The sequence below is a fragment of the Xyrauchen texanus genome, chromosome 2 (genome assembly GCF_025860055.1).
Source record: "Xyrauchen texanus isolate HMW12.3.18 chromosome 2, RBS_HiC_50CHRs, whole genome shotgun sequence".
Classification (NCBI taxonomy): domain Eukaryota; kingdom Metazoa; phylum Chordata; class Actinopteri; order Cypriniformes; family Catostomidae; genus Xyrauchen; species Xyrauchen texanus.
Genome location: NC_068277.1, coordinates 4,387,456 through 4,399,696, shown reverse-complemented (window position 1 = coordinate 4,399,696; position 12,241 = coordinate 4,387,456). Strand labels below are relative to the sequence as shown.

At 38.1% G+C, this 12,241-nt stretch overlaps 1 protein-coding gene across 3 annotated transcripts in view; it reads right to left on the bottom strand.

Annotated features, from left to right (window-relative positions):
- Positions 1-739: 739 nt before the first annotated feature.
- The window catches only part of lrp4 (low density lipoprotein receptor-related protein 4), a 116,275-nt gene continuing 104,773 nt past the window's right edge, over positions 740-12,241 (bottom strand). The window contains exons 31-39 of one of the 3 annotated variants that reach the window (XM_052140031.1): positions 11,365-11,473; positions 10,986-11,178; positions 8,481-8,594; positions 7,089-7,200; positions 6,926-6,990; positions 6,764-6,851; positions 6,542-6,683; positions 6,378-6,451; positions 3,856-3,983 (exon numbers count right to left, since the gene is read on the bottom strand). In XM_052140031.1, coding sequence (XP_051995991.1) covers positions 6,410-6,451; positions 6,542-6,683; positions 6,764-6,851; positions 6,926-6,990; positions 7,089-7,200; positions 8,481-8,594; positions 10,986-11,178; positions 11,365-11,473 — 865 coding nt within the window. In that variant the 3' untranslated portion in view covers positions 3,856-3,983; positions 6,378-6,409. Of the gene's footprint in view, positions 3,984-6,377; positions 6,452-6,541; positions 6,684-6,763; positions 6,852-6,925; positions 6,991-7,088; positions 7,201-8,480; positions 8,595-10,985; positions 11,179-11,364; positions 11,474-12,241 lie in introns of all 3 variants that reach the window. The other 2 variants (XM_052140015.1, XM_052140025.1) reach the window with 2 other exon arrangements.

Here is a 12,241-nt window from a genome sequence, read left to right as displayed (position 1 = left end):
CTCTGGAGCAGGTTTTCATCAAGGATGTCTCTGTACATTGCTGCATTCATCTTTCCCTCGATCCTGACTAGTCTCCCAGTTCCTGCCGCTGAAAAACATCCCCAGAGCATGATGCTGCCACCACCACGCTTCACTGCAGGGATGGTATTGGCCAGGTGATGAGCGGTGCCTGGTTTCCTCCAGACATGACGCTTGCCATTCAGGCCAAAGAGTTCAATCTTTGTTTCATCAGACCAGAGAATTTTGTTTCTCATGGTCTGAGAGTCCTTCAGGTGCCATTTGGCAAACTCCAGGGGGACTGTCATGTGCCTTTTACTGAGGAGTGGCTTCAGTCTGGCCACTCTACCGTACAGGCCTGATTGGTGGAGTGCTGCAGAGATGGTTGATCTTCTGGAAGGTTCTCCTCTCTCCATAGAGAAACGCTGGAGCTCTGTCAGAGTGACCATCGGGTTCTTGGTCACCTCAATGACACTGTATGTTGTTGACTATGTTATATGCATGTTTTAGGAAGTAATAAGAAAAACTATCTGCAGTTTGGCCAATGAGATCTGCTCATTGTGTTCTACTAATGGAGACCTTTCCAACGATATGCAACACATGTCTCATCTTTTGTATGTTTTTACCAACTCTGAATGTAATTATTATGATCCCAAAACAGCTCTTATTTACCAGCTATTTAAAAAGCATCATTTAAGCTTTAAAACGACACCAATTTTGTTCAGATCAAGTAAGTGCCATCTTTGTATTCAAATCAAATGCAGTTTTATATTAAAGATAGAAAAAGAGCAAAGCATCACTTTCACACACGGCTTATTAGTATTGCAAATGTGAACTACATATACAACATCTTCATATTTACAGACAAATTACAACCAAACAATGACATTATAAATATCTTCGTTAACTTACAGCAGTTATACGTGTGAAACACAAACACACGAGCACGCTGTTAAACAGCTGACACCACCTGATCATTCCCCAGGTAAACATATAAAGTGGTTATATCTTTAAATGAATCAAATTAATGCACGTTTGTTCAGAAGAATCTTTTACATTTCAGTGACCATTTTTTACTCCATTGTGAAAATCTGTACAATGTTTTCTGTAAAAGAAAGGAGGAAGGGGTTAAAGGTCAACTACAGGTTCACTATACAGCACTAATTTGTGGTTAACTTGTCGGACATCAACTCGAGTGTCAAGATCAGTGAAACTATGATGTGGCTTCAATGCGCCGTCGAGTTTTAGCAGCAAATCAGCGTCATCCTGAACCTGGAGAAAAACTTCAAGATGCTTTTGAGAAAGTCAGATGAGTTTGAATAAAGTCCTGAAAGAAACTCAAAATTAAAACATGAACTAAAGTTTGAACGCATCATAAACACGAATCTCACGACAAACATGTCCAGGTCACATTTAGTCAAAAATCAAAAAGCAAAGCAACATTTTATTTTGCATTCGAAAATTTTGCCCCGTTACATAATATTTTCAACAATTAAGCACACCACACAATATTCATATAAAGCATCCAAACATTTGACTTTTTTCAATATGAATTCTCTCACTGTACAAGCGTAACGTTTCACTGAACTACAGTAAAGAAAAAGTATAATATAAGAATTACTACCATGATATATAATTTAAATATTATATAATATCAATAATCATATCTATATATATATATAGATAAATAAATATGATTATTGATATATTATATAATTAATTTAAATATTATATATCAATAATTATATATATATGTATAAAAAAATGCTGCATAAAATATATAAATTATTAATATGGATGATTAAAGGTCGACTGATATTGGATTTGGCCGATACAGATCATGAAGTTGGTGTTAAAGGACGATAACCGATTAACTTGCTGATAGTTTTGAAAATCGATTACAGAATGTTAAAAAATGTCTCATTCTTTTCCTACTATGGCAGACACAGATAACGAGTCTAACATGAATAAAATCCCTGATGCAGTTTATTGTTCAACCAAAATCCCAATAATAACCAGAAGAAAAAAAAATGCACAAGACCGAAACACACCAGGGACTCTTATTTTCAAAATTCTAAATTATGAAAACATTATTAGCAACTATCGGCACCTATTAATTACCTCTAATTAATACACACACACACACACACACACACACACACACACACACACACACACACACACGTATATAATAGGGTTTCCCTCTTTTTCTCCCAATCTGGAACGCCCAATTCCCAATGCACTCTAAGTCCTCGTGGTGGCGAAGTGACTCGCCTCAATCCGGGTAGTGGAGGACAAATCCCAGTTGCCTCCACATCTGACACAGTCAACCCGCGCATCTTACCACGTGGCTTGTTGTGGCCGTTACCACGGAGACGTAGTGCATGTGGAGTCTTCGCGCTATTCTCCGCGGCATCCACACACAACTCACCACACGCCCCACCGAGAGCGAGAACCACATTATAGCGACCACGAGGAGGTTACCCCATGTGACTCTACCCTCCCTAGCAACCGGGCCAATTTGGTTGCTAAGGAGACCCGAGTGAAATCACTCAGCACGCCCTGGATTCAAACTCGCGACTCCAGGTGTGACAGTCAGCGTCTTTACCACCGAGCTTATCTTTGAATATATTTACTTGTTCTCTATTTTATAATTATACAGTGTTGAGAATGTGGGTGTGCCTAATTGCCATGACAATAATGTCACAATGAAAGAGATCATAATGGTCCTAAAACAGGATTCATTTCCTTTAAAAGCAAAATATAATTTTCTATTTATTTCTTTGATTTTGGGGGCGAAATATGAACCAAATTGTGAAATTCTTGACCAGTTTCATGAGACGTTTCACTTAGCCGCTACATTACTGTAAGTGCAAGGTGCTTTACAGATTCTGGTTAGTTGTTTTATCATTGTTATATCAACTCATAAAAAGAGAAAAGCCAAAAGCATGTACCAAATATATAAAAAAAAATAAAACAAAGATGAATACGCGAACACTGGCTTCATCTTTCTTGGCGAAACTCTCTAAAGCAGACCATCATTTATTAGAAACAGTCAGTAAAATTACAGATTCTTCAGGCAAGTAAATTCTGTCCTTTGGCACGTCACAAAGTCTTGTGAATGGCGTCCTTTAACAGTTTGAACACTTTCAAAACTACTTTACAAACCAATAAAACATTAAAAACCCCAAAGGAAGTGTACAAAAAGTTCATAAATACATTTCAAAACGACACGTTGACGGCTGGATGCGGACCCGTCCACGAGCATTCATTAAATCGTCCATGAAGCGACAGTATCGTAAGAAGCTTGGAAACCATTTAAAGGCTCAAATATCTCGCTGAATTCTCATTGACCTCGTCCATAATGCAAAGACCCAAAGGAGGAGGGTCGTAGCCCAAAAGTAGAGGGTGTACAAGGATCCGAAACATTGCGAGACGTCCGTATGATCGGGATGATCCTGGATGGAGCGCTTGCATGTGACTGGCGTCGTACCATTTTTGAGGATGAAGCTTTTCAAGTATGTCTGGATATTTACGGTATTCTGTTAAGTACAACATATGTAATCTGAACTGTACATATCAAGCCTTTTTGAGGACATATTTGTAATCTTTAAGCATTCAACAAGTTATAGTTTTTCAATGTAGTTTCACACTTCACTCTCAGTCGAGGCTTTACGGTTCGGGACCCAGCCGGTGTCGGGATGTCCGCTATGGTGTTGAGGCGTTAAGGCAAGGGTTGTGTTGAGACTCGAGCACTCCGATTGGTCACCCTGTAGCAGCTGCTCCATCTCCCCGTCGTTGAGGGAGGCGGAGCTCGTCTGAAGAGAAACCGTATCCGTACGCATGCAGGTGTGAAGCCCCGCCCCTCGACACACCTTTAGCTGTCTCAGATCTTCCCAGTAAAGGTCCTCTCCTGAGAGCAGACAAACTCCCTCCACGATACGGATCTTCTCTTTGGTGTAGCCTCCGTCCACAACACCCTGCACCTACAGATATCATTCAACAGCATTAGAAGAGAGTTTAAGTGCGTTTAAACTATAGCGAGTTTAAACGGTACAGTACGCTATTAAAATTTCTGGGGTCGATACTAATGTCAGTGTCTCCATCCCAATTCTGATAGCACAGCAAAAACTAACATGCTATTGAAAACACTCCTTTGATTAAAAAGTATCAGCGGTATAATTTTAAAGTAAGGTTGTATTCGTTAACATGAACTTACAATGACAAAACATTATATACAATGGCAAAGAAAAAGTATGTGAACCCTGTGGAATCAGCTGGTTTTCTGCATTAATCGGTCATAAAATGTGATCTCATCTTCATCAAAGTCACAAGTGTAGACAAACACAATGTGCTTAAAAAAAGCACACAAACATGTCTTTATTGAACACATCCCATTAAACAGTTACAGTGTAGGTTGGAAAAAGTTTGTGAACCCCTGGGCTCATGATGTCAACAAAAGCGAATTAGAATCAGGAGTTGGCAAACCCGGCATCCAAGTAATGAAACCAGATTGGAGGTGTGGGTTAGAGCTACTTTGACTAATAAAAATCACTCAAATATTGTGAGTTTGCCATTCACAAGAAGCATCTGCTGGTGTCGATCATGACTCGCAAAAAAAAATAGATCTCAGAAGACTATCAAGAACAGTTGCTTTACATGAAGCTGGAAAGGGTTATAAAATTATCTCAAAGAGCTGAGACATTCATCTGTCCAACGTTAGACAACTTATCTGTAAATGGAGGTGATTTAGTACTATAGGTACTCTCCCTAGAAGTGGCCGTTAGATATTCATCTGTCCACAGTTAGAGAAACTGTCTATAAATGGAGATGATTTAGTACTATAGGTACTCTCCCTAGAAGTGGCCGTTAGATATTCATCTGTCCACAGTGAGACAAACTGTCTATAAATGGAGATGATTTAGTACTATAGGTACTCTCTCTAGAAGTGGCCGTTAGATATTCATCTGTCCACAGTGAGACAAACTGTCTATAAATGGAGATAATTTAGTACTATAGGTACTCTCACTAGAAGTGGCCGTTAGATATTCATCTGTCCACAGTTAGACAAACTGTCTATAAATGGAGATAATTTAGTACTATAGGTGCTCTCCCTAGAAGTGGCCGTTAGATATACATCTGTCCACAGTGAGACAAACTGTCTATAAATGGAGTCGATTTAGTACTATAGGTGCTCTCCCTAGAAGTGACCGTCCAGCAGTTGACTCAAAGGGCAGATCACAGAATGCTCAATGTGGTAAAAAAAGATGCCTAGAGTGACAGATAAAGACTTGAAAGAATCATATGAACTGGTAAACATCTCTGAAAAACTCAAAATGTTTGAGTGCTTTATACAAGTCAAAGTAGCTCTAACCCACACCTCCAATCTGGTTTCATTAATTATATGTCAACTCCTGACTCTAATGGTACTTTAGCCTAGGGGTTCACTTACTTTTACCAAAGCACTGTGAATGTTTAATGGGAATTGTTTGTATGTTGTTAGCTTAAGCACATTGTGTTTGTCTATACTTGTGACTTTGATAAAGATGAAATCGCATTTTATAAACAATTAATGCAGAAATTCTAAAGGGTTCACATATTTTTTCTTGCCACTGTACTAATACATTTTCATATTAAAAGTTGTAAATGTTAACATTAGTTAACTAAAATTGAACAAATGCAGTTGTTTATAAATTATTATTAACCAAGATCAATAATTGCGGTTAAATTGTCAGATATATATATAATATATAATATAGCCTAATCACAAGATCATTCACAAATAAACCTATACTATAAATCTCCCATCACACTATTTACAGTTAACAAGATGTACACTTATTCAAACCGTGATATAAGATGTTAGTCATACCACTCACTGAGCTACTTCTAGAGCAGTTATTCTATTGATTAGAGTATATGCAGTCAAGTTATTACAGCATTAATGTATTAAAGCAAACGTTCAAGATGAAAAGTACATCATCAACAAACTCAATCCCCACAATTCATGGCAACTCAGGCAATACAGGCAGAGAAATCCCTCTGTAATATCATGATAAACTTAAACAGTAGCCCAGAAATGTGTGCGAGTGTGTGATGATGTTATTGCATTAAATGCAGCATTTAAAACACACACCAAAAAATGTATCATAAGCCACATGATGTTTGCATCTAATGCGATGACATTAAAGTGTCTGAAAATGTCCATATATACGTTCTGTGGTCGTGTTTTAATTGCACTTCCATGCAGGAATGTGTCGTCTCTTCAAACGGACACCGTGCATCAAGGATTAGATGGGATGCTGCATTTGGGGTAAAACAGAAAACGGGTCACAATCCCAAGGCTAACTTTAAAAACAGGGGTGTTGTCCCGCGTCTACCTTGTTTGCCCTGGAGTTGAAAATAAAAGATGTCAAAAGATGAACGGAGAGAGGGAGTTGTACGGATGATTGAGCTGAAATGATAAAACATGAGCGGTGACTCTACACGTGACATCCGAGTGAACTTCTCAAAGACACGGCAGGAAAAGAAGAGTGAAGCGCACCTCTTTTTTATATCGCAGTTGATTGTTTATTGCTGGTTTCGGTGCCGTCTCTATTTTCACCTCTTGTGTTGACGTCCTGTACGAGGGGTTGCTGTAGGTCAAGTTACTCACTCCTGGATCCGCAAATTTGAATTTCTTGTGTCTGGACGGGAAAACGCAATAACAAGAATGAGACGGTGAGAAAAATGATTCATTGGCGGTTTTATGATGTGCTGCGTATACCTGTAAATAATGACCGCGGCTATGAGAATCAGGATCGCCAGGATGGTCAGAGCTCCACCAATCACGTAGCTGATATGAGGGCCGCCATCTTTGGAAAGTAAAGAGTCAAACAAGTGATTCCCAAAGACACGGTTGAAGAACAGAGTATTGTCATATATTTACCACGAGGCGCAGACACCACGTTGTTCTGAAAGCAGTCCTCTAGATTTAGAGCTTTATCTGTACAGCTGAGGAGACACAACATGTCGTCAGTTTGAACACTGGAAATCATTTACACATCGTCACTTTTAGTTTCTGTTAAACTCGACAGCAGCATTTGTCCTACTTGACCACTGATGAGCCTGGTTGAGGTTTCTCTGTGGGGGATTTGGGTCGTTTCTTGGGGGCCTGAGTGCCAGCGGTCCCCTTCTCAGGTGCCGTGGGAACATAGCCAGAAACTGAGACAGAAAATTGTTAAATCATATATAATCATATAACGTGTATTAATGCAGATTAAGAAGCTCATCTTGTCCAATGTAAGCTGCATTAAAAGGAAAGATGTTACATGTGTCAAATAACAAGACGCCGAATTTTGAACAAAAATGCAATAATTCATTGTGGATGAGTCTCATAATTCAAATTATACAGTGGTCTGGAATTTTAAATATAATAATAAATATATTTAATTTGTATAGCACCTTTAAAACACCAAATGCACATCAAAATGCTTACCATTTCAGAATAATAATAATAGAAAAATGAGACAATAAAAGTGCAAATAGGCATATTCACACATACATGCATATTTATGGACACATACTCCATTAAAAATATGTCTTTAGACGCTTTTTAAAAATATAAAATGCTTTAAGTAGTCTAATTTGACTAATTATATGACGTTCCAAATCTTTGGCGCATAATGAACCTAAATGTATTAATATTAATGTCTATTTGTATATTGACAAATGATTTCTGGACAAATCACCTCTGTATTTTGGACATCATGCGACTAGGGCTGGGCGATATGTAAACAATATTTTACATCCATTTTTTACTATTAATTATTAAATATATTTAAATAATATCGCGATATCCGATTATATCCCATGCCGAGGAGCGTTGAATATTTTTGCTCTATTGATTTTGCTATAAAAATGTATTAACAAAAAACTAAAAAACAAAAGATGCTTCCAAGTTCACATTAATTGCAATTAAACCAAAAAACCCAAACATTTACCGTCTTCAGTTGCCCCGTTTGCATTCACGCATGTATCTGTCTATGAAAACAGGTGGGAAATTACTAATAGCCTAAAAATTAAGAACTAAAGACATTAATGCATGTAAAGATAATAACTATAATAACAATATTTAGAAATACATAAAGCATTACCTATAGAAAGTTTCAAATAAGGTGAAACCTAACAAATTACCTTGTTAATACGGTTAATGATATCTAAAGAAAATAAAGTAGAACTCCATTTCAGGTTCAAGGTGAACGTGGTCTTGTATTATTTTATGATTCAATCACTTTCGTCTTTGTTTCTTTTATACAAACATATATTTGTGTGAACCTGCAGAGTTGCGTTCACAATGCATGTTAAGTTCAGCAAACTGCTCTGTGGAAATAAAGTGAACAAGGTACATGACACCAGACATCGCTGATAACGGATTATATCGTCCGATCGCCCAGCCCTACATGCAGCAACATTTCTCTGAAACGATCATGTGTTTCACTCACTTGTAGAACAGGGTCGTTCGTCAGGCTCTTCTGGACACGCGCACACAAAACTGTTACTCTTGGCGAGACACAGGTGTGTGCAGCCTCCATTATTCGCTCCACAATGATTCGTCCCTACAAAACAATATGTTCATTTGAATGATAAATATCCATTATCACACATGTACTCCTGAATGTGTTCAAAATATTCTTGAGAATATTTCAGAGCACAAAATAAAAGACACTAACAGATTAATGGCATATCTACAGTTGTACAAGTTTAAAACTCATTTTTTAACCAATTAACAGATTCCATATTAGCAAACTTTAGTTTGGGCAAGTCGTTTAGGACATCAACTTTGTGCATGACACGAGTAATTTTTCCAACAATTGTTTACAGACCGATTGTTTCACTTTTAATTGACTATATCACAATTCCAGTGGGTCAGAAGTTTACATACACTAAGTTAACTGTGTATTTAAACAGCTCGGAAAATTCCAGAAAATGATGTCAAGCCTTTAGACAGTTAGCTTCTGATTGGAGGTGTACCTGTGAATGTATTTTAAGTCCTACCTTCAAACTCAGTTGCTCTTTGACATCATGAAAAAAATGGTTCATCCTTGGGAGCAATTTCCAAACACCTGAAGGTGTCACGTTCATCTGTACAAATAATATTACGCAAGTATAAACACCATGTGAACACACGGCCATCATTACCGCTCATGAAGGAGACGCATTCTGTGTCCTAGAGATGAACGTAGTTTGGGGTGAAAAGTGCAAATCAATCCCAGAACAACAGCAAAGGAGCTTGTGAAGATGCTGGTGGAAACAGGTAGACGAGTATCTATATCCACAGTAAAACGAGTCCTATATCCACATAACCTGAAAGGCTGCTCAGCAAGGAAGAATTCACTGCTCCAAAACCACCAAAAAAAATCCAGACTACAGTTTGCAAGTGCGCATGGGGACAAAGATCTTACTATTTGGGGAAATGTCCTCTAGTAATGACCATCGTTATGTTTGGAGGAAAAAGGGTGAGGCTTGCAAGCTGAAGAACACCATCCCAATCGTGAAGCATGGGGGTGCAGCATCATGCTGTGGGGGTGCTGCAGGAGGGACTGGTGTACTTCACTAAATAAGATGACATCATGAGGAAGGAACATTATATGAATATATTGAAGCAAAATCTCAATGACATCAGCCAGGAAGTTAAAGCTCGGTCGCAAATGGGTCTTCCCAAATGGACAATGACCCCAAACATACCTCCAAAGTTGTGGCAAAATGGCTTAAGGTGTGTCCATCACAAAGCCCTGATCTCAATCTGATAGAAAATTTGAGGGCAGAACTGAAAAAGCATGGAGGTCTGCAAACCTGACTCATTTACACCATTCTGTCTGGAGGAATGGGACAAAACTCCAGCAACTTATTGTGAGAAACTTGAGGAAGGAAACCCAAAATATTTGACTCGAGTTAAACAATTTAAAGGCAATTCTACCAAATACTAACAGTGTATGTAAACTTCTGACCCACTGGGAATGTGATGAAAGCAATAAAAGCTGAAATAAATAATCCTCTCTACTATTATTCTGACATTTCACATTCTTAAAATAAAGTTGTGATCCCAACTGACCTAATACAGGGAATGTTTTCAATGATTCAACTTTTTTAAAGCATTAAAAAAAAATATGGTTGCACTTGTCAACATTAGTTAATGCACTATGAAAAGCATTAACAAATATGAATAAATGTGGTAAAAATATATTGTTAATTGTGTCTTGATGATACTTAATGCATTAACAAATGTTAACCTTATTGTAAAGTGTTTCCAAAAAGACAAAAAGTGGCATTAGAAAGCCATATATTATTTATTTCCATATGATTGAACACGGGCCTGTTTAACGTAGATTAAACTTATAAAAACACGTCTTGAGATCCCTGCGTTTGGATTTGCGCTCCATCAAGCTGTGTTTGAACGCAAGAACGTGTTCTCATCTTGTGCTGTCAGTAAATCTGGTTTGTTCTCTGTGTTGCCCATACAGCTGGAGTTTCACTTACTGCCCCCTGGAGAAAACAGGTGGTACTACAAGCTTGAATTACGGTCCGGGGACACGATTCATTGCGTACATTGTTTTAACACGTTATTTTTATATAATTAAATCGCACTGAATTAACACGAAAGCCCTAAAAGATACTTAAAAGGCAAACATGAACAACATATTCATTATAAGAATATTAATAATTTCTAAGCATGCAAATGACCATACGTTAAACGATGAACACAATTAGCGAGCTCGTGACTGTCAATAGTGCTGCACGACATTTTGTCAGTTGTTAGGTTTTTATTTTCATTATGTTGTGCTAAATAGCCCCGCCTATAGCGAAACCTCATTGGTCCAAGAACTTACTGCCCCCTGCTGAAAACAGGTGGTACTTCAAGCTTGAATCACTCATTATTTAAAAATTAATTATAAAATCACAAAATCTTGTAGACTTGTTGTGCATTAACCGGCAAAATTCAATCTTACCTGACTGTCTTTGTGGTGACACCACTATGATGTCCATGAGTCCTTCTACATTAGCAAGCACCGTTTCTTTACTACGACCTGTATGTTTATCTACCCGCTGAATAGACTTGGTCTGCCAGTCCGTCCAGTAGATCCAGCGGTCTTGCTGTGAGATGCGGGAAAAAGGAGTTAAAGGAGAGTTCACCAGTTTCAACTGGGGACAAAGGGGGTAAAAAGAGGAGAAAAGAATGGGAAGACAAAGGGGGTCAGAAAATGGAAAGATGCAAAGGAAGAGATCAACATGCGACGGTTATATACACAGAGGCATCAGTAAATGAGGAGGAGAGGGTGATCAGGGTGAGTGGATGAGTTCAGGTGAGGATCACATAAGGACAGGTACCTGAGTAAGGGCAAACGGGTGCGACACGGGGCTCACGAGAATTTGACGCAGTTTGCCATTCAAGTCAGAGCTTTCTATACGGTCCAGATGTGCATCAACCCAAAAGATCCTACACATAAAATCATATTTCAGTTCTGTGCAATCTGCAAAATCTAATGTTTGTTAGTGATACAGTGGCATCAAACTACAAATCAGTGAATTTCTTCTGGTTTTGCCGCAGAACCCGGATTTTATATTGGACAAGTGGCGACCCAACACAATACAAGAATTGTTTAGCATACAAAAGTAAAAAAAAAACATATTAAAATGAAAATTGACCATTTTCAAATATCTCTTGAGTTTTGTTGGTTTCATGTTCTTTACTGGAATTTTTAGTGCAAAATATACAGCACGTCCAGTATAGTCCGATTCCCAAACAAATGACTCTTATGAGCTGGTTCTTTTGAAACTTAAGCCAAAATATACAGCACGTCCAGTATAGTCCGATTCCCAAACAAATGACTCTTATGAGCTGGTTCTTTTGAATCTTAAGCCAAAATATACAGCACGTCCAGTATAGTCCGATTCCCAAACAAATGACTCTTATGAGCTGGTTCTTTTGAATCTTAAGCCAAAATATACAGCACGTCCAGTATAGTCAGATTCCCAAACAAATGACTCTTATGAGCCGGATCTTTTGAATCTACAGCCAAAATATACAGCACGTCCAGTATAGTCCGATTCCCAAACAAATGACTCTTATGAGCTGGTTCTTTTGAATCTTAAGCCAAAATATACAGCACGTCCAGTATAGTCCGATTCCCAAACAAATGACTCTTATGAGCTGGTTCTTTTGAATCTTAAGCCAAAATATACAGCACGTCCAGTATAGTCAGAT